This window comes from Numenius arquata, chromosome 16 (genome assembly GCF_964106895.1).
Source record: "Numenius arquata chromosome 16, bNumArq3.hap1.1, whole genome shotgun sequence".
In the NCBI taxonomy this organism is placed as follows: domain Eukaryota; kingdom Metazoa; phylum Chordata; class Aves; order Charadriiformes; family Scolopacidae; genus Numenius; species Numenius arquata.
Window position 1 is genome coordinate 3,570,748 of NC_133591.1, and position 21,635 is coordinate 3,592,382.

Here is a 21,635-nt window from a genome sequence, read left to right on the forward strand (position 1 = left end):
CTTTGTGGCACTAAAACATCTGAATGTTTATACCCTCTGTTCCATATGTGGCTATGCATCTTATCTACCATATGATGTTCAAAGTGCTCTGAAGAGTGAATTACTAGATTCCTTGTGGGCTTTTCTCTGGCACTTATCTCTGTGATGGCCAACTGCTCCGCAGATGTGGCTCAGCCCTGCTATGAGGCAGGGTGTTTTCTCTATGCTGGGGGCACTTAGACCTCAGGTTGAAACATCCATGGCCTGATTATTGGCTTAAGATTATAACATACTTTCTATTATATTTTTTAAAAGAGGGTTTCAGCTCTGAGCACTCAATCGCTTTTGCAGATGAGGCCCGAGTATCTCAGCCTGGGTGTTCAGAAGGACCTTGGGCTGCACAGTCAGTGTGTCAGTCCCCGAGAAACCTCTGGGCTCTGCCCTGCATCAGGAGCCCATGGTGTGGGATGTCCCATCTCGCAGGGAAGCTGTGGGCTCTTTCACAGGTGAGACTGTCCCCTCTCCCTGCTGGCCCCAGCACCCTGTCCAACCCATAACAAATGAGGCAGGTGCCCCCTTATATTAATTATCATTCATAATTGGTGCTGGTGGCATTGCCTATAGTGTATCTTGATATATTATTTTTTTCCTCGTTATCTACTCGTTTGTTAATAGTTATCTGAGACTACATTTATTCCAAAGCTGCCATTGAAGCATATGCAACCTCTTCAATAAGGCTCTAATTCCAAGTCTGGGGGCTCACCATCAACAGCTGCAACTTAGTCTTGACATTTTCCACTTAAGGAAGAGCCTTTCCAGTCCCAAGTACCAACCTTTTATAAGTGCTGTTCTCCCTATCCAGTGGATTTATATCTCCTTGCCCCCCCTGTAACGGTAGCCGATGCTGCCTGGCTTAAACTAGCCTTTTATTTCAAATGTCTCCCTTTCCAGAAGGGATCACAATCACATGGGCTGAGCAGGATTTTGCCATTAGTGGGGGGTTTTCCTGTAAGTGTTCCCTAGCAGGATGCGTTTCCTCTTGCATAAGCAGGCTGAAAACCCTCCGAAGCCACAGAAATACATCTGTTGGATTCTTGAGACAGATAAATCCTTTATAAACAGGAAAATGGGCAAACTCATGGTAACTCTTGTGACACATCATGATGGGAGATCAGAAAGAGATGGAATGAAAAGTATCACTGTGCAAGCACGGCTGACAGCATCCTGCATTTCTAAGGTCCTTTTAAATGCTGACACAAAGGCCAGCGGCTGAGCTGTATGGTGGGCACAGACGGTGGGAGACGAAGTTAAATGTTTGGTAAAATTCAGCTGGAATCACTTGACATTTTGGGGGGAAAAAAAAAGAAGAGTTTTTGAAGGTTCTTTCCTATGTCCCTACCAGAACGTGTAAGATGCTGTGTGTCATGGAGCGGGATCCAGGAGATCAGCGCAGTCGTAGATCTGTCAGCACTTCCATTGTAGTGGTCTTTGCAGGGTGTCTAACGCTTCTGTTTTAATTTTGCTGAGGGCTGTAACTCTGGCAAAATTTAAACTCCTTTCAACTCCTAGTCGTGAGGTTTTAAATCCTCCAAATTTGTACTTTACCAAAAAACAGAAAATATTTCCTGTCTAGCAAGTGTATGGAGATCGTTCCAGCTCCTTAGCTGAGTTTTAACAGCGGAGACAATGATCTAATTAGACTTCCTTTTTAAAAAGTCTTGCTCCAAGTCCACTTCCTGAGAGCAAATCCCTAGCACAGCCCCGTGGACCATGGATGCGGCTTCTTGCCCGCTCGGGTATTTCCACAGTCCCTTCCCGAGGGTCCCAGGTCACACTTTGGCGTGAGTGACAGAGGCTGAATCAGTCCTTCCTGATGCTGAATCATCTCAGCTATCGGTGTCTCACCTGATAATCCTACAAGTGGCCAACCTGGGAGCTCCAGCCTCCACCCATGGCTGCACATGGCTCTGTGGAGAGAACCTGTGGCAACCAAATTCAGCTGTGGTTTTCTTGCATGGATGATGGAGGAGGGGATCCTTTCTACTGCGGTATTGAGAAACAAATGAGGATGTTAAATGCTCTTCACGTTTTTTAACTAGAGGCTGGGGTAGGGAGAAGATGACTTTTTTTTTTTGTTTTTTGGTGCTCAGGATCAATCTAACCCCGTTTTTTTTTTTTTTCACCTGCTCGTTTTCTGTGGTGTGCGGGAAGATCCACGCTCGCTGCTCTTTAAAACTACAGCCTGCATAATTCTTCTCCCCCCTCCCTTTCTCTTTGGAGAGCAGCCAGATCAAAATGGCTGTGATCCAACGCCAAGAATCACTCCCTTTGCTATGGAAATGAGGACTTGGAGGCTGCTCGCCATGTGTTCATCAGAGAGTTCCTGCTAAGGATGATGAGCCGTAGGTGGAGAAGAGGGCAGCGAAGGTGTGCTCGAACAAATCGGCTTGGAACAAATAAGGGTATTTTTGGATACATCTGACTCTTTTGCATTTTTTAAAAGTCATTTATAGAAAACCAAAAAAATTACACTTTCCATCAAATGGTAAAAATGAAGGAAATAAAGTAGTAGAATTTCACCGAAGGATAAAGGGTGTTTCTCTTCCATTAGCGTGGAAGGGGTTGCGGCCCTCCCAGTGTCTGATATTTGAGATAAGCGGGTTTTTTGGCGGTGGTCTGGTATCGATCAAGCGAGGGAAAGATATAATTATCCAAACTATACAAATAATCCTTCCTCTTAGCTCTCATATCCACATTCCCAGCATTAAAGCGGACAAATTGCAAGACCCCTGGGTGTATGATAGGTTGACATGGGGCAATTTGCGGCGCGTTAACTCAGCAAGGCAGGTTTAAGCCCTCGCTTTACCTTCTTCTAAACCATCAGATTTTAATCTTGATGCACAGTGGGATGGGAATGTTGCCAGTGGGTGAACACTCATGAAAATTGCCCGTGTACCAAGCAGGGGGCTTTTCCCTTCTCCTCGACGAGTTACACGCCCCGGGCGGATGAGCGAGTCGGGTTTTGCTGCAAGAAGCCCTGCGAGGTGTGTTTTCGGAAGGGAAAGGGCTGCTGAGCTGTTCGCAAGCTTCCTGCGGTGTTGCAGCACGTTGGGCTTCACAAGATGGTTGTCCCCTCTTCTTCAGGGTGGCCTGGTGTCACCTCTTGTGGTGGTGAGGGGCGGAGGTGGCTGGGAGGGGAGGATGGAGGGAGGAAGGGGGTTCTCCCTGTAGGATTTGGCAGGATTGAAGCCGTGGATGCCAAAGTCGGGGCAGCAGAGCAGCTTATGGCTGGGAGGAGCCCTCTCGGGATGAAAATGTCTGACAGGTCTCTGAATGAGTCGACACAATAAATTAGTAACTGGGTGTGGAGCTGCATTTTTTTATGATGTATCTTAATTGGGCCTCGGGCAGGTTGATAGTACAAGCGTGTTTCTTGTCTTTCGGGGATCTTGGAGTTGAAATTCACCTTTCCTTCGTGCGTGATTCAGTGGGGCTGGGGCTGGGCTGGGATCATGCTCTGAATCCACCCAGGGAACGGGGCCGGTGTCCCTGGACGGAGCCGTGCCCTGCCGCATCCACCCTCCCCGCTGGGGACGGCCACGCGTGCGTCCCTGGGGAGCCTGCCCGGCCGCCTGCGCTGGCACCGCTCCACCTCCAGGCACCACGTACCATCTGCTTCGGCAGAGTTTCTCCCATCCGTTTTGGGATAAGTTAATCTCTTCCTTTCCCTGAAAACAAACCCAAACCCCGCATCGCACTGTGAGCGGAGCGGTTCTATTTCTCCTCCAAAAAACTGGCTGCGCTTCACTGCCAAGGTGATTAATTATCCGTCCCGCGCCCGTAGTGGTTTGCTCCTAAAATTCAGCCCTACAGCTGGATGGAGCAGCTGAACTCTCGGGGGTGTTGCTGTGCATTATGAGCGTAAAAAGAAATTGGGGTGTCCGGATTTTGCAGCCTTACCTGCTGCCTGGAGCCGGAGAGCAGCTCCTGGTTTATGACTTCCCATTGCACTTGGGTGTGTCCAGCGTGGAACAGGCCTTTTATTTGCGCTGTGTGGGAAAGAGTTGGCAGAAAGTGTATTACACAATTCTACTACCTGGTGTTAAGTATGGAGGAAGCCTAAGTTCATCCATTATATGACAGTAATCGTTAGTAATTTATATGGTAGCTTTTTTTCACGTGGACATCTTAAACACCCCGATCATTCACAAAATTATGCATATAAAAACTACACCTGGTTTGTTTTTTTTTTTTTTTCCTAAACTGCGTGAGTTCTTAATAAAACGGTGTTTGCGGCACTTCTGTAGCTCTGAAATGACGGAGTTAATTGGGGAGATTTAATAGGGCATCAGTTCAGAAATGGTCCTGAAAGAAGCACTGTGGGGAATGCCCGCCTACTCGCAATGAGACTTCACGCCTGTGTCACCGGCGCGTAGAGGTCAGGTCACTGGTGACTGAGAGCCATTGCCAGCTGCGTGGCCCGTGTGAAGGCAGTCGGTGGCCTCCACCCCACACCTGGGGACAGATGTCCCCATGGCAGAAATGACCCCATAATCGGTGTATTTATTATCTGTGTCTTCAGAGGAGCTGGTGAGGCTTTACCCCAGACGGGTAACTCGCTGCCTGGGCTGTGACCCACGGTCTGGGCTTCGCTTTTACCGTCACACTGGTGACACCAGTGGCACTTGCACCTCCACAGCCGCTGCCCAGACTGGAGATGGCCAGTGCCAATTCCCAGATTCTTCCGCTGGATGTGGCTGGGGGGAGCTGGTAGAAAACAAACACTCTGATTCTTTTTTCTTATCTGTGCAAAAAATGGAGTATTTTACTCCATAGCTGTCTGTTACATTAATTGTAACATTTTTCTCCTTTTCAAACACATTACATGACTGCTTATTTCCCAGCTCTGATGAGTGCTTTCCTCTAGTTATTCAGCTTTTTGTTGCTGTTAAATTTATATTTTTTTTTAACCTCCGAGACTACAAAACAGCCATCATTCTGAAGTCTCTTTTTCGCTCCCGCTTTCATGCCATGCCTTTGCAGTTGGAGACAGACGTACAACCTTTTATCACTTCTGCTGCAGACAGGCTGTGCAGAGGGAGCCGTGTTCGGAGTCTCTCACTTCAGAGCATCAGGCTGGTGGGTCTGGAGCAAGAAGCTCCATGAAGCCGAGCAGTTTTTCCCAGCCTCTGCATGTGTTTGGGGACATACTGGGAGGCAAGATAGGAGAAGTTGGCTTATTTTTATTTTTTTTTTTATTTTTTTTTTCTTTCCCTAGAGACTGGGGCAAAAATATTTTTCTCATATGTAAAAGCAAGATGCTATGTGGAGGCTCCTCGTTCTCCTGCAAGCCCTGATTGAGGGAGAAAAATCTTGTATGATGAGAAAAGTCCTTCCCAGATGTGAGGGCTCCATAAGGTTGCATACACGAAGGGCAGGACAGTCACCCACTTCCAGGGCTGGTGGTTGCATGTGCCCATGTCTTCTTCCAGGGCTTGGCTACTGGAATATTCCACGCCATTCCCTTTCGCTCTATTCTAGCTCAAGCCTTCTTGAAAATTATTCTTCTCAAGAGAAAAAGTGCTACAGACACACAAAGTTAATTTGAGTCATTAGCTTGTTTCCATTACTCCTTTCTGCCTAGGAAACTAATTTTATTATTTTTTAGTGAGATTTTGGAGTTAGAAGAAAGAAATGGAAGCTAGTGAACATGTGGAACCACTTCACAGGAACACCGGATTTTGAGAGCTTGCATTTTTATTTACATCTTCTGGACCTTGTCTGACTTGAAAGTAAACAAGTTCAATCTGAGACCAGATTTATCCCCAAAAATATGTGGAGACTTGTCTAAAAACTGCTTTTAGGATTAGGAACTTCCTTTATTGCAATGAGAGAATACATTTACAATGGGGAAACTGATGCTTAACCGGCAAATTCCTTCTGTAAAACACCCTTGGAAGTGCAGTTCAGTTGTGTTTAGTGCAAAAGCAAAATTAGCAGAGAACTTGGCAAGTCTAAAGCAAGGTGCGGGAATAGTGAGTGAAACTGTATTTCTGTGTTGCTGGAAGTGGGGTGATGGTACAGACGAGAAGGTCCTGTTGGAGGTCTTTGGCCGGCATCTTCTGGGCAAGCAGGAGGTCCCCTCCACCTGTAACTGATCTCCTTTTGACGTTCCTCTTCCCTGCAGACACGATGAGGCGAGTGGTACGACAGAGCAAATTTCGGCACGTGTTTGGCCAAGCGGTGAAAAACGATCAGTGTTACGACGACATCCGCGTTTCCCGTGTCACTTGGGATAGCTCCTTTTGTGCAGTAAACCCCCGATTTGTTGCAATAATTGTAGATGCTAGCGGCGGCGGAGCGTTCCTGGTGCTGCCTTTGCACAAGGTAAGTGCTTTTTGAAAGTTTCTCGCTATTACACGCTCAGCTTTGTTGTCATTTCGGCGCTTGTTTATGAATAACATTAAGGCTGGGAAGTCTCTGCTGTGTTGTGACAAACGCTGCTCAGTGGTGCCATGTAAGAATCCATGTAATGTCTCTGTAATCAGCCTGATGCTTCCTGTATGTTACACACAGTAAATAAGCGGTTTGCTTGACTAATCTGCGCCAATTCTTTACGACAGAAGTTTCTAGGTAGAGTCACGCTCCTAATGAAGCCTCTTCATGATGGCAGGGGTCAAGTTTTTCCACTACTTTTTGAGCTCTGTGACTATCACTTAGGTTCAGGTGCATTCCTAAATTAATTACTCCTTGCAGCCCCGTATCAGATGGATGCAAAGGAATGAGCTGGTTCCAAGCAGGGCATTTCTGTAGATCTCATGGCCCCAGTGTCTGGGCTGCAGCCAGGCCCTTCAGTTACTGTTTCTCTGAACAGTATAAGACAAGAATGATCTCGGTAAGAAAACAGCTCCTCTAAGTACCACTGCAGCTGTCCTGCACTTCTCCTGGATCACAGGAGAATGTCTTGGCTTTATTATACTTCAGCCAGATCTTGTTATCCCATAGTACCTGAGATACTGAGGAGAAGGGGCTTCCTCTGATGTTGGCCAGGGAAACAGCCCTTACATTCTCTACTGTGTGCAACATGCTGCTAAGTCTCCAATAAATAATCATTCAGTGAGCCCGTATGTGCACTCTGCTTCTTTTACCTTCTACTTTGACTTTATTTGAAGAGCTCCAGGGGTGTGCCTTCCCAAAACACACAGAAAAATTAGGTTCCTGTCCATCAGCCGTGAGAATGGCCAGACAAAAGGTTGGGAGGGAGGCTGGAAAGACGGGTATGGAAGCCTTCCTGGTAGTTTCTTGCAGTGCTGTGGTATAAAAGCACCAAAATGAGGAGGAGCAGTGTCTCAGACTGAAATAAATTCCCGTTGTCCCCCAATACTGCATGGAAAAAACTGCAGAGCATCTTTCTCCCACCCTTGTTGGAGAGCGGTGCTCTCATCTCCCTTTCTGATGCTTCACCACCACGATCTTGTGATCAAAGTCTTTTTTCTGTAACGTTTTCTTTGTGACCCTCAAGCTTCTCTCTCAACTGTACACTTCAGATGTCCTCAGTCTGTCATCAGCCCTGTCCTTTCTTTTTTCTTTTTCTTTTTTTTTTTTTTTCCTAGCTCCGTTTGCGGATCTGCCCTGTTTTATATATAGAAATAGTGACCAGAATGGAGTACAGCATCCCACGTGGCGAGCACATTCCAGGAACAGAGGCAGCGAGTTCTCACTTTTGCCTCCGTCGGGCTGAGCAAAGCCAGCCAAACCCTCCTTAAATAGCTCCCCGTTTCACTCATCTTCTGAACAGCCCTTCTTTGCGAGTATTCTGCTTTTTTGTGCCCGTCTTGGGGCCGCGTGTCCTGCTCTTGCCCAAGCCACACGCGGTGGCACAGGTCTCCATCAGAAAAACTCCTTGCTCAACACAGCCCGCGGTTGCACTCGTGTTGCATCACGGCAGCATCGGACGCCGATGGCAGGGGACGTGCACCCCTCTTTTTAATCTTCCCAATGTTTTCTCAGCCCCTGGCAGAAATTCCTGCCGATTCCGAGTGATCTGGCCTTTTGCATTTTTTAAGCGCCATCTTATGTTTGGGGTTGTTTTTTCATTTATTCAGTTATTCCTCCTGCCTTCCTCTGTATTTGTCATTACCTTTGTGCCCTCAACGATGTTTTTGTCCTGTCTTACACAGCTATTCACTAATAATTGATATATAGAATTGACACGAATGAATATTAATTTAATATTCACGTATGAGGTTTCATGCAAAGCTGGAGGAACTCTGTTCCCAAATCCCCCAGCCTGACACGTTCCTTTTGCCGTGCAGCACGTTGCTGGCTTTGCTCTAACCAGTTCCTGTGTTCCTCGGTTATTTTTATAGCCTCGGCTGATGAAATTGTTCCTTTAGCTCCTTCAACACCCCTAACATTTTGATCTCTGAGAGGTATTCACGGAGTTCCCACAGCGAGATCCTCGCTGTTGTATGCGGAGGGGGGTGTGTGTGTGTGGGGGGGGAAGCGTCAGTTTTAAGCCATGGGTTTGGTATGATTTTAAAATTTGAGCCGTAAAAATACACTTGCCGCATTTTGGAGCCTCCGGGAGGCTGCCGGAGGCTGCAGGGAAAATGGCCCTTCTGTAACTTAATTGCATCGTGTCCGCTCAGACCCGGCGCTGTGCGGGTCACTCGGAATCACTTTTCATGTGGCTTGACCTTCTGCGAGGGCTGAGCCGAGCCCGCGGGTCCAAGGGCCGGTGTCACGGCAGAAAAGCCGTTTTTTGATCATTTTAAATGCCTTTTTCCTTTCCAAGTTTTCAACAATATTGTGGGTTTGTGTTTTTTTTTTTTTTGCGGCTGAGGCTTTTCGCTGCCAGACGGGCGGCTCCCGGATCCCTCCCCGGCCACGGGCAGGGGGTCGGTGGTGGGTGTGGGTGATTTTTTGGGGTGATTTGGCGGGGGGGGGGGGGGGGGTTGGGGGGATGAGCGCCCGGTGGGACCCAGCACCCACGTGCGGGGGAGGAGGGCGCCGGGCTGCTCCGCCCCGCCCCTCCGCGCGCGCGCACCCGCGCCCGCCGCAGCGGCACTGCGGCGGCCGCGGCTTTTTACCATATATGGTCATGGCAGCGCTCGCGGCCGCCGGCCGCCGCCGCGCTGATTGGCGGGGGCGGGGGCGCGGCAAGTGCGCGGCCCGTTAACCCCTGCGTGTCCGCCGCACCTCCGCGTCCCCGCCCGTCTCCCTCCGCCGAGTCGCCCCGCTCCTCCGTCCTCTGCCCCCGCGGGTGGAGAGGGTCCCGCCGGCAGCCCCCCGGCGGGGAGGTGGGGGGAGATCCAAGGGTCTGCGGCCTCCCCCCTTCTCCGCATCACCCCCACTCTCCATCCCTGCATCACATTCCCTCCATCCCTCGGGGCTCCCCGCATTCCCCCCCCCCCCCCCCCCGCCTCCGTCCCCGCATCCTCCATCCCTCGGGGCTCCCCGCATCCCCCGACGCGGAGCAGAAGCAGCCGCAGCCGCCGGGGTTGCTGGCTGTGGAAATGCTTTGTCTCAACTTCCTGTTTTCTTGCCTGCACATGTGCAGGGGCTTTGGCAGGAGCTCGCCATTCCCAGGCTCCAGCAAGAGCCACGGCCGCTCTCTTGAGTTGCTGAAAAACGCAATTCCCACAGGTTGGTTGGTCTGCAGAGAGATGGCCTCTGTCGGAATGAACCACATGTTTTTGAAAAGATGTAATTGATGGCAATTAATGGTGTGTAGATGATAAGAGGCAAGCTAATCGGCACTAACTGTACACACCAGGGAAAAACACTAAAAACTCGCCTGCTTATTCTGGAGAGTGGGTGACTGGAACTGAGCAAAGCGTTAGCGCGGAATATCGCCGTTAAACTGGAAGCTCACAGGCTTTTAGGGTTGATTTTTTTTCTCTTTGAGCCTTATCCCAGGCAAAACAGTGGGTGCCCAGGGAGGGAACCCCAGGATAAAGCTCTTCAATCTGAGGTCCATCCCTCAGCCTTTGCTCGCTGGGGAGCACGTGCTGCTGGATTAGATGGAGATGACCTCCAGCGCGGTGGGTAGGCACAGTTCTTAGGGAACACTGCTGTGCCCCTCTCTGTCTTCCGTGTGCTCATCTCCCTTCAGATGACAGCTGAAGTCCAGGGGTTGGACTTGATGATCTCCAGAGATCTCTTCCAACCCCATATCATTCTGTGATTCTGTGAAACAGGACAGCAGAGATCTCCCTGCCTCTGCTGTCAAAGGAGAGGGGTGGTGGGGCATATTCCCACCCATCTCGGTGGGTGATCCCTCTTTTATGGCCCAGATGAAAATTTTGTGGGTTTCTTGATGCGCTGAGGAAAGTGACTTCCAAATACCTGGGTTCTGGGTCTACATTACTGCAGAAACGAGTACAATTTTTTTTCCCTCTTCGATAAAATCTTCGCAATTTGTATCTGCAAAGAAAAAAGCGACTGCAAAGGGTTCGTTTTTGTTTCAGCTCATCTAGAAAAAGATGCCTTCAGCTGCAAATCATGTTATGTAAGGCCTTTAGAAGACGCTTATTCAGTCCCCTTTGGATATACCTTTTATTAGATTTTCCATTTGTGTGCCTGCCTTCTTACTGCACTCCCTTTCCATAGGCGGCATTCCCACAGAAGCTGCCATCAGATGGGTGCCCTGAGAGGCAATTAGTGTGTGGGTGGGTGAGTGCACACCTCAGGAATGATCTTCTCGAAGGAATATGTTGTTCTGCAAGTGACAAGCCTTTAGTGTTCAACCCTGGCATATGTAAGTTGTTAATCAGCTGTTCCAGATTCTCATTCCTCTACGGAAGGACTGGAAGAAAATCATCCTTTTCTTTGAATTGGGTGTAAAATAAAATCAGGAGGTGCTGCTGGGATGGGTTCATTGAGCCCTTCCAGCTATTTTAAGTGGAGTGTGGATGAAAGGATAAGAATGAAAATTAATTACTGTTGTCTTGACCTCAGCTGCCATGGAGCCCCTGTCAGTACTAGTGCTGTAAATCTTTCATAGCAATGTCCCTGTGAGAGAAGTTTGCAAGGTTGAAGACCATGAAGAGTTATTTCCCCCTAAATTTTGGTCAGATTTCCATGCAGCTCTAAGTAGTTCTGAATGTTGGGTGGAGGAGATAAAAATTTAAGGCAACTCTGCAACAGCTGAATAAAAAAGCCAGACATCAGGGGTTTTCAAAGATCCGAGTCATCTTGTCACCAGTGGAACTGCTACAACTTGGTTTCTTGCAGGTTTTTCTTACTTCCTACATCCCAGCTCCCTCACACACCCTTTCTCTCTTGACCATCACCACGTTCCTGCCTCACCCCAGTAGCCCAACCAGGGTGCCTGTGCCACTCAGGGGAGACATGGACTTGAGGTATAACTGCACCTACCCTAGTGGGGCACTAGTTTGGATTTCTTTCTGTTATTTCACCTTGGATTTTTCTCTTAAGCTGCTTTTTTTTTTAAAAAAAAAAGTGAGATATTTATCACTGTCAGTTTGATTGCAATGGCTCATCAGGCCCTAGTGTACTAGGGAAGAGGGGGCAGGGCAGGCGGTGCGGCTAATTAATCTCATTTCTGTGGGAAAGCAAGCAGCAAATACTGTCCCTTGTCTTACGGTCAATTGTACAAATGTTGCTGTGGTTTTAAGGCCTTGTCCAGTAATGAAAATAGAAATTACACTTGATAGTTTTGTCTGCAGGCAGGTAGGAAAGAGAAATCATTGCACAATTCCTGATCCACATCTGCCTCCCTGTCTGTATGCAGTGGTTGAAACGGAGCGTAAGGAGTGGTGTAAGTCCTCATAAATTGTGTATTTGTCCAATATTCAGATGAAAAATAATGTTGCTTTACCAGCAGCAGGAGTTTCCGATTGTCTCCATGGCATAATGTCACTGGTTTATGCAGGATACCAACATATATATGCAAATAATACATCCAAGCACGCTTCCAGCAGGGCTGCAGGTGGGCCTGAAATGGAGGATAAAATCCTGGTTTAGCTGTTTAAAACTTCCAACTAAACTCAAATCTTGGATGTCCGAGGACAAAATGAGTTCAACAGAAATGGCTGGAATAGAATGGCGCTTCTTCCCTGGGATCTACCCAGACTTTCTCCTGTCTCTTCCTTCCCCATCTGCATTTTTACTGGTCCCAGTTTGTTTTGCCGTGGCTGATGCTGAGACTCCCAAATCGTCTGTTCCCAGCTTTTGGGGATGAGCGTGTTTGGGTGACACGAGGCTGTTATTCCCTATGGATTTTTTTCTGGACACTGCCTCCTTTCTCAGCAGCTCGGCCCTCTCTGGGTGGGTGCTCGTCCTCTACCACCCCCTGAACCACAGCGCGGTTTTCCTGCTTTATCCCAGAACCCTAAACATTTAAGATGCTGATTAGGTTTTTTTTCCTTCAGTTGGAAAGGTAGTACACCCATTTTACTAACGGGGGAATTCACTGCTTCAGAAATCACACTTTAGGGACAGAATAAAAGAGTGACTCCGTATCTTGTTAATTGTAATGTAATTTCTGGGCAACAGGTCTCTTTGTTTTGGATCTCTGCATCTTCTGCCTGAAGGGCTTCCCCAACTAAAAGTTAGCTGGGGCTGAAATTTAATTTTGAAATGTGTTTAGAGCTTTCCTCCAGAAACTGGGATGGTCATTAGCTGAAATGCTGCAGCTGAGTGATAGGAGCTAGCAGGATGGGTTGGGTTTTGGGGGGTTGTTTTTGTTGGGTTTTGGTTATTTTTTTCCTTTTTTAAAGGCAGTGTGAGAGTAGTTGATTGTTGCAATTAATGTTGTGAAGGATTTTGCAGCTAAACACACATTTTTCCAGCATCCCCCAGTTGCAAACAGCTCTATCTATCTGTTCTCTGGCCAGCTGCAAGTGCCAGTGCGAACCATGAAGCCCACCAGCTGCTACAGCTCCTCACCAGTGTGAGATGAACCTCGCCATCGCTGCTTCCCCACCCCTGAAACCCTCCAAACTGCCCAAAACCCTCCAAACTGCCCCAGACCTTCTAAACTGCTTTCAGCTGCGATGCCAAACATTTTGGGGCCCGTGCAGCGCCGTGGTTTTTAAATCCCTGCTCTTGCTGCTCGGGCAGGGTTGGCTTTGGGCAGGATTCCTCTCTGTCACCATGTTTGTCTTCCCTCATCTTTGTGTGCATCCCTGTAGGTCCGGGCACTGCGGAACAAGGACCTTTGTCTCCGTTCTATAGCAGCCTGTAACGTCTACTGTAATGTCATAATGTCACATCCCTGCAACTGTCAAGGTGATAAAACGAGAGCAGGAGCGCGGCCGAGGAATATTTGGAGGGCACAAGCAGTGTTTTTAGTGGTCTGGTTTGAAAACAGTATGTTGTTACAAATGCCTTAAAGTCTCTTATTGCATGCCATTACAGTAGACCTTTGGGGAGTAACACTTTTCATAATCTCCCGAATTAGTTATGGATGCCTTGATTGGTTTGCTGGGTGACTAATGTCCGTTTGTCACGGTCACGAGAGAGCAATGCGCTTTCATTGCACCCTCCTGCAGTATTTTCTCCCAACTGCCTCCTGCGAGACCAGCTGCTGCAACCAGAGGTGGAGGTTTGGTGGACAGACCACATTAAACTTCACTCCACAGGACATTGTGAAACTTGAGTTTGTTGTAAGGGAAAAATACCCGATTTAGCTAAGAAAATATTCCTATTTTCTCTAACCGAGAAAAGGTACTAGTCGGTTTGTGTTTCAAACTTTGCAGTTGTGACCCGGTTTCCTTCCTCAAACTTCTGCAAACTAAGGGTGGGGGGAATTGCTTTTTGCTTGTGCAACTTGATGCCACTTCCCTATTTTAAATGGCGATTTTAATGAGCGCAACCAGGGGTTGGGGGAAGCAGCTGTTCTCCGTGATATTTTTACCATTATCCATGACTTGTTTCGTGCAAGCAATTGCCCTTTTCTGGCAGAGAAGCCATTGTAAGACAGTCAAATTAATTCATAAAACTACCACTTTTTGGAACAATTTTCTCGTGCTGGTTATCCGTCCCTTCTGGATTTAATAACAATTTATTTTTTTTTTCTTCTCATCTCTTGGTTTTTTTCTGATCTGGGATACATGAAAGCACTAAATGAATTCATTTGGCAAGGTCAGCTTACCAGCTGTTGAAGGACCTGAATATTGAGTGTGCCTTCTAGTCAAACACCATCCAGCATATTAATACTAATCCTCACGCAAATTCACCTTTTTGGCTAACTTTTATTAAAATACACTCTGAATTTCAAAAGTTGTTACTGTGATGTGTTGCTCAACCAGAGTCATAATGGATTATGAGAAAGATTTAATTTCTTGAAGTCGTACCGAGTTAATTTTAAGCTGCGTATCAGCACTTGAGATTTATTTTAAATCCTCAACTAATTAAAAGATTACATTTTTAAAATAAATAAATAATTTCTCAACCTGGGAGTATTACAGTAGCCTGAAAACACACCCATTTGGCAGTGAAGTTACAAACCTCGTGGTGTTCTTGTGGCAGAAGAGGCGTCTCTTTTAAAAGGAGTTGTGTTTAGAAACATTAAATTTGTTAATTTTACAGGCTGGCATTTTTTTTTAATACCCTACTGCAGGCTTCCTGGTCTTTTCCCTTTTGGAAAAGCCCTTCAAATATTGTTTTTAAAGCTCTTTTGTGCACAGCTAATCCCACGCGAAGCCAGGAATAGGGGTCCCTTGCCTGGGGAGGGGAACGCTGCCGGGAGGAGGGAGCCTGCGGTGTGGCCTGCACGGACGGTATTTACAAAACTGGCTTAGAGAGGTGATAAAATAACACGTTTGAGTTAAAAACAGTTAATTTCTCACCCTACTGGGTGGTTGAGGGGAAGGCGTGCTGGGCCAGGCCCTGGGGTGGTGATGTGAGTTATTGTCCTTTGACAGCCCCCCTGATCCCCTTTGAAGGGTCACACTTTCTAATGAAAGTGTTGGGTTTTTTTTGAAGTGGAGCAGGTAAAGTGCATTTAGAAGCGTTGCCGAGGAGAGCTCTTGCTCTTTGCTATCTGTGGTTTCCTCTTCCTGCGAAGATGTTTTTGTGTCTCTGACCACAAGTCAGTAGCTTCTCTGAAAGTGGTTGGACTTCTCCCAGCCGAGCTGCAGCTTCGAGCAGTGTCACCCAGTCCGTCCCTCCACGTCTTCATTTATCCTCATTTTGCTATTTTGACACTATTCTGTGAGGACCCCGGTGAGCGGCCGAGTTGGTCCTCTGGTGCAGTAGTGCCGTGCCCAGGTGTAAATGCTGATGCCTCTGGGCTGTGCATCTCCCCTGGTGTAGTCTCCCTCTGCCAGACCCAGGGAGCTGTTGTGTTACAGGCGGCGCGATGTCTCCTTCTCCTGCTTGTACTCTGATGGCTTGGTTTTGTAAATTTTTGTGAATAAGTACGCTTGGGGTTGCTTGAAGTTATTGCATCTCCCACACTGCTTCTAAATAACATCTCATTTTCCCCATCCTTACCCTGCTCCCTTCTTAGAAATGGTTTTCCTGTGTCACTAACTGTCCACATCCAGGCAGAAAAAGGGTCCACTTTATGGATGATGAAGATAATAAGCATCTATTCACCTGTAACCTGGTGCAAAGATATTTCTGCTCGGTTTGGTTTAACTTCCCCTTTGTGCATCTGCAATTTCTTCTTGATCCAGAGGGCTCTGGCCCAAGATACATTTTCTATCCTTGTCCCCAGAAGCCACCCCTGTGTGTTGGTCTCAGGTTCCTCATCTTGGTGACAAGATGGAGCTTTATTCTACCTTGCTGCTAGAAGCCCATGGCTGTTCTGGTCCCTTCTGCTTTCGGGCACCGAGAGCTCACACGGAGCCTCCCTGACCTTGTTTTCCTCGCTGCTCTGGGAGCACTGTTGGTTAGTGAGCTAATGGCCGTACAAGATAGCGGGTTTGAAAAATGAGCTCCGTTTTAGGTGATCAAAAGCAGGCGGTGGGGTTGCCTGGTCCCCGCGGTCAGCTGGCTGTCACAGGCAGTTGGCTGCTGCCGCTCGTGCTGTTCAGGTTCATCATGATCAAAACTGAAAGGTGAAGTTTGTGGTTTAATTTGTTCAAATTGAATTTTTTTTTTTTTTCTTCCCTCCAGTAATAAATTACTGTAAAAACTCTAAACTAAAACTGACAAGCGCTCGTGCAGCCTGCAAATAATTACCTCGGGCTCCTCTTAGAGGATTACTCTGAGCCCTGCCTAGGAGCAAGAGCAGGTAGTCACTGACGTCGTGCAATATTAGTCGTGTTTTTTTCTTTTGATTTAGGTCTATATTTGTATTTAGCCTGTAACGTGACTTCTGAAATATGTTCGTGTGCCTATGCTCTGCATGGTTCTTTTTTAATTAGATAAATTAAGATGGACTATGCACGTCAGTTGGATGTATTAATTTTTTTAATCCTATTTCACATTATGGCATCCAAGAGGGATTACACAGACTTTAATTCTTGAATGCCTGGTTTATGGCTTTTCATCTACAACACTTTCACTTTTAATAATTCCAAAAGCATTTGAATCGCTGGGACAGTCTCTTTTTTTGAAACCTCAATTTGGCCATTTAGGAAATAGTAGTTGTTTTCTTTCTGTAGCTTAGTCTGTTTGGATCTATGTCTTGTTTTGTCGCTAGTAGAGGTCTCCAGGTCAGTAGTCTTCAAAAGCTGGTATCCAGCATTATTCCCATCCTTTGTCCATAAGACAGCACTGAATAGGAAGAGCTTTCCACATGGAGATGGGTAGGAGGCATATGTTAAGAGATGTAACCTCCAAGGTTGGGGAATGTTATCACCCAATGGCAGAAGTGAAATGCCAGCCATTTCTTCTGCATGTTTAAACACAAAAGAAGATGGCCCCATCCCAGACCTCTCCCTCCTGTTTCTCTTCTCCCGTCACTCATGAAAAGTCCATTGTGGCATTCCCTGGAAACAAAACCCCTTGGGTTCTAGCCCTGGAAGTACAGGGGTCTCCTGCTCACCCTGCAGGTATTGCGTGTGTCTTCAGTATTTTAAATATTGCTTTTCATGTGTTCACTTAATCAACATTATCTCTCTTGGTTAAGTAACTAGAGTGATTTGTATTTCCTTTCACACAGAGGATGCTGGGGTATTTTGTGCATCAGCAGTTGCGGGGGGGTCAGGTGCTTCAGGCTATTGAGGGACTCCATCAGCAAAATGTAGACCCAGTTGGCAAAATTGGTTTCTTTGCAACAACTGCATTGGCATCGTTAGATATGTCTCAGTTCCAATGGGAACGTCTCATTAGCTTGCATCCCTGCATCCAATGGGGAGCAAAGCCCTCCAGTGCTGAACCTCTGAACCCTTGCCTGTCACCATTGGGACTTTCCAGCTAGTCCATGCTGGAGAAGAGTCGCTGGTTCATCTCCTCTACCGATCCATGAGATGATTCAAATTCCATGGAATTGTGAATACTGAAAGAGTTAATGCAGAATTAGGCAGCATCTTCCCACACTGTGTGAGACGTCCTCTGTGCTGTCCGTGTATTACAGCTCTTTTCCTTGTGTCTCCCTTCAGACAGGAAGAATTGACAAGTCCTACCCAACAGTGTGTGGCCACACAGGACCGGTGCTGGACATAGACTGGTGTCCTCATAATGACCAGGTCATCGCCAGTGGCTCTGAGGACTGCACCGTCATGGTAAGTGCATTTAATTTGTCTTATCTAATCTGGGGGGCTTTTGCTTCACACTTAAAACGCTGCTGCAAATGACACTTTTATTTCTAAAGAGAAATTTCCTGTACCAACACCGAGCAGTCCTGGTTGTTCTGCAGATCACATTTGGTCTTGGCTTAAGAAATGATGCTGTCTTGGCTGCAGGACCTAGAAAATAATTGGAGCAAAATAGCAAAGCAAGGTTTATTACCTGCATAACAGCAGAATTTGGACTCACAACTGGCACTTTCTTCTCGTGTTAATTCTGGAGAAGGTGCAACCTCAGACCTATGAGAAGAACCTCTTCAGTGCTGAAATGGCACTCGGAGTAATGGACTTGGCCCGTGTCTTCCTGGCTTTGTCTTCAGTTGCTCTTCCCTTTTTCCTTCCCCTGGGAAATTGTCTAATGTTTGGGAAGAGGAAAGAGAAGAAAGTGCCAGTCAGTGGTGAGGTGTTTCGATTTGTAAGGTGGTCCCTTACCTCAAATATCCTGGTATGTGTTGGGAAGAAGTGGGGATTGGAGGGGTTTTTATGAATTCTGAATTTTTCTGAATTTCTGAAACCTGATGGGTTTCAGAATTGCTTCAGCCCTTGATTTAAGTGGTGCTTTAATTTTTTCCTATAGCTACAGGTTGTGAGTAGATGTCAAAAAGGCTTTTTTAAATAAATAAAAAACAATCCAAATTCTGCACCTGCCAGCCTTGGTCCTGAGACCTGTTTTACCTCAGTCAGAGCCCACTGAACAATAGACGACCTTGCTCCATGATGGATGTGGAATCCCGTGTATGCAAACACAGCAGAATAAGTGAAAGAAAATCCTTGTAAGATGAAATAATGCCAAATAACTTCAGTGATCTTTGGCCATATTTAGAAATGCTGTAGGCTGAATGTTATATTGAAATCTTATTATAGATCATGTCAGATAAATTCCTTTGCTTCTGTTCCTCGTGAAAATGTTTGGGAGGGGATTCATCCCAAGAGGCTTATCCTGGGACAGCTCTTGCCTGTGATCTCTCAGTCTTGGAAGCTGAAGCATGTTAACAAAATGTACTATATTTAATATTAAACAAAACAACAAGCTTCTGTGTTTGTAACGTTCACTACTGGGCTAGACATAAGCTTTGAAGGATGCAGGAATGTTCCTCCAGAAACCAGGATCCAGAAAGGCTGCAAGTCAGAAGGAACGGTCTCTGAAACACGAGCATCAACGGGAGCAGGCAAAGCTAAGGTCCATAGCTGCCGCCTTGGAGGCAAAATAAGTCTCTAATCCAAGTGCAATGAGAAGTATGTTGTGAGGCTCCAGGGGGATTGAATTATGTAGAAAAACCAACAGTGTTCAATTACAAGTTGTCCAAATGCTCCTAATGTAGACACAAACTGTCTGGGAGAATCTGAGCCTACGACTGTGCAGACAAGCTCGGTGGGGCCTGGGTTCACGGCAGGTTGTCTGCTCTGTGGTTGCTGCTTATCTGTACGTGCTGAAGTGGGGGGTGTGAGAAACTGGAACCTAACAGGGGGTGGGCTTCCCCTCTGTCTCTAGAGGCAACATGCACGTGGACAGACACTGTGGTGTAGCTGGCTGCAAGTTTCTTGGTGTGTGGTACCTGTTGGTGAGACCATGTCTTGGGTGGAAGGCAGTAAGCAGCTGAAATGAGTTCTTGAAGGAACGAGCGTGTGCACCTCATGATGTGGAAGGTGTTAGGTGCGTGGCAGCTGGAGGTTTGAAATGTGGAGGAGCTGAGCGCCCACAGAAGAAAGCAAAGAGGACCAGCTAAAGACTCAAGTTGAATCTCCTGTTAAGTATCACCTAACTTATAGAATCATAGAATGGTTAGAGTTGGAAGGGACCTTAAAGATCATCGAGTTCCAACCCCCCTGCCATGGGCAGGAACACCTCCACTAGAGCAGGTTGCTCAAAGCCCCATCCAGTCTGGCCTTAAACACTTCCAGGGATGGGGCAACACTTCCAGGGATGGGGCAGATCAGAACTTCTGATTGAAAACTATGGATCCCAGATCACTTGGGACAGTTGGTAACCAGGATGGACAGAGCTAGAGTATGTAGCTTAAAGAACAATCCTGGCCTGGGGTATTTGGAAACAAACTGGATGAGCTAATGAGCCTTCCCATTTTTTAATTGCTTTTTTGTCCTGACACGGGTAAATTAGCATCCTGTTTTCTTTGCCTTTCTTCAATAAAGATTTTGGAGTCCTTCCTGAACAGCCTGTCGCTGAATAAACTCATCTCACTTTAAAGGACATGTGGTTGTTCATCAGCTCTGAACTCTTCATTAGCCAACGTGAAATGAGAAGTGATGTGGTAGAGGAAATCGTGTGGCTTTCTACAGAAGTGCCAGCTGCTTTGAAACAAATACCGAAGGTTTTTAAAGACCCTCCGTGCCTTGACACTCAAGGGTTTAGGATCTTACCCTCTGCCACAGAAGATCTCGTCACTGTGATATGAGTTGAGGAGGAGGGCATGGCTTTGAGATGCTCTCTGACCAATGGCTCCAGGATGAAGAGGGCTGATTCCCTGCAGCTGGAACCTTGCACTGTCTGTAGCCTTTGTGTTGCACCGGGAAGGTTAACTTGGCCCTTTCAAAAGCTAGAAGCATTTGTAGAAGGTGGAGACACCCTGTTAGCTGCATATAAACCTTGAGCAGGCACAGTATTGGAGATGGTTACAGTAGGGGTTGAAATAGGGGACTGGGAAAGAAGACATCTTTCTCTGATACTGCTGGGCTTTGTAGCTTGGACAGCTTTAGGGGTTTAACTATTTGTAGCTGCATTGAGATTTTTCTGATAAAAGGCACCTGATAGGTGTGATCTGACAGTTTCGGGTGATACACTCATTAATTTTGCCATCACATCTGATGCATTCAGAAATTACTTGGAGGCAGAGAGGAAAAAGGTGTGTGGGGGGCAATGCCCACCCTTGCAAGGCCACCTTTGTGCCAGTCTTGGTGCCAGTGGGTATAAGCACATCACTGCCTGATCCCAGTGGAGGAAAAAGCCGAATGGACCTCTCCAAAACACCGCCCGCTTTCTTCTTGGTAGGAGCGTAGGCCTGTGGAGGAGCAAATGCTCTTCCTTCGTCCCACGCCGGGTATTCCTCGGGGCACATGTTGGCCTCCATCCCCTCCTGCCCTTGCCAGTTTGAGCGCGAAGCCAACAGATTCCTTTTGAGTCAGTTGGCAAATACAACTTGCTTGAAGTGGCCTGAGATATAATGAAATGCTTATAATCTGCAAGTATTTCCTTTTTTTTTTTTATGCCTTGTTCTCGGTTCTCCAGAACGTGGCCCATTTCTTATGTCCAGTGTAGCATGAGAGCCCTAATCAGACAAGCGACGTGGAGTAGGTAATGGCAGTAGCTTTTCTGCCCCATTTGCTGGTTTCTTGCCAAATTTCTCTCTTCTTTTGCAGAAGTTGCTCTCAGAGACTTCCTTTACAAGGCTGTGACACGCAGATACCTTCTGTGGCCTCTTCTGGTGTTCTCTTTGAAGAATGATTTTCTTGTGCCAACAAATAAGGAATTACTTAAATACTCATGCTTGATACTCTGCTCAATGGCTGTAATGTACTGCAGGTTTTTTTAATTCAGCTGGAAAATGTTTGATTACGTAAAGGCTTGTAGATGCTATCAGATGGCCTTTCTCAGATATGGAAAATTTGCTTCAATAGAAGGGGAATACTAATGAGTTTACATGTAATGGCCAGAGTAGAGTTCGTTTGGTTGAGCCAATTTGTTTTAAAAATTAAACCAGAGCCCTTGCAATGACCTGGGACACCAACCTGATGGCAGACAGTTAAGATGTGGTACCAGGACAGGATGAACCAGGACCAACCAGCTATAGAGAAGGTCTTGCAGCTACAAAGAATAGATGCATAAAGTACCTTTTCCTACAGCGATACGAGAGCAGGGATGTAGGTAAAACCCAGGGCTCAAACTCATTCATTTCCTCATGAAATATGGATATTGGAATTGATATTTCTAGA

At 46.8% G+C, this 21,635-nt stretch overlaps 1 protein-coding gene across 2 annotated transcripts in view; it reads left to right on the forward strand.

The window, feature by feature from the left end:
• CORO1C (coronin 1C) overlaps positions 1-21,635 on the forward strand; it is a 52,203-nt gene that overhangs the window by 20,056 nt on the left and 10,512 nt on the right. For both annotated transcript variants that reach the window (XM_074159717.1, XM_074159718.1), the window contains exons 2-3: positions 6,167-6,366; positions 17,502-17,624. In XM_074159717.1, the coding sequence (XP_074015818.1) occupies positions 6,167-6,366; positions 17,502-17,624 (323 nt within the window). The remainder of the gene's footprint in view (positions 1-6,166; positions 6,367-17,501; positions 17,625-21,635) is intronic.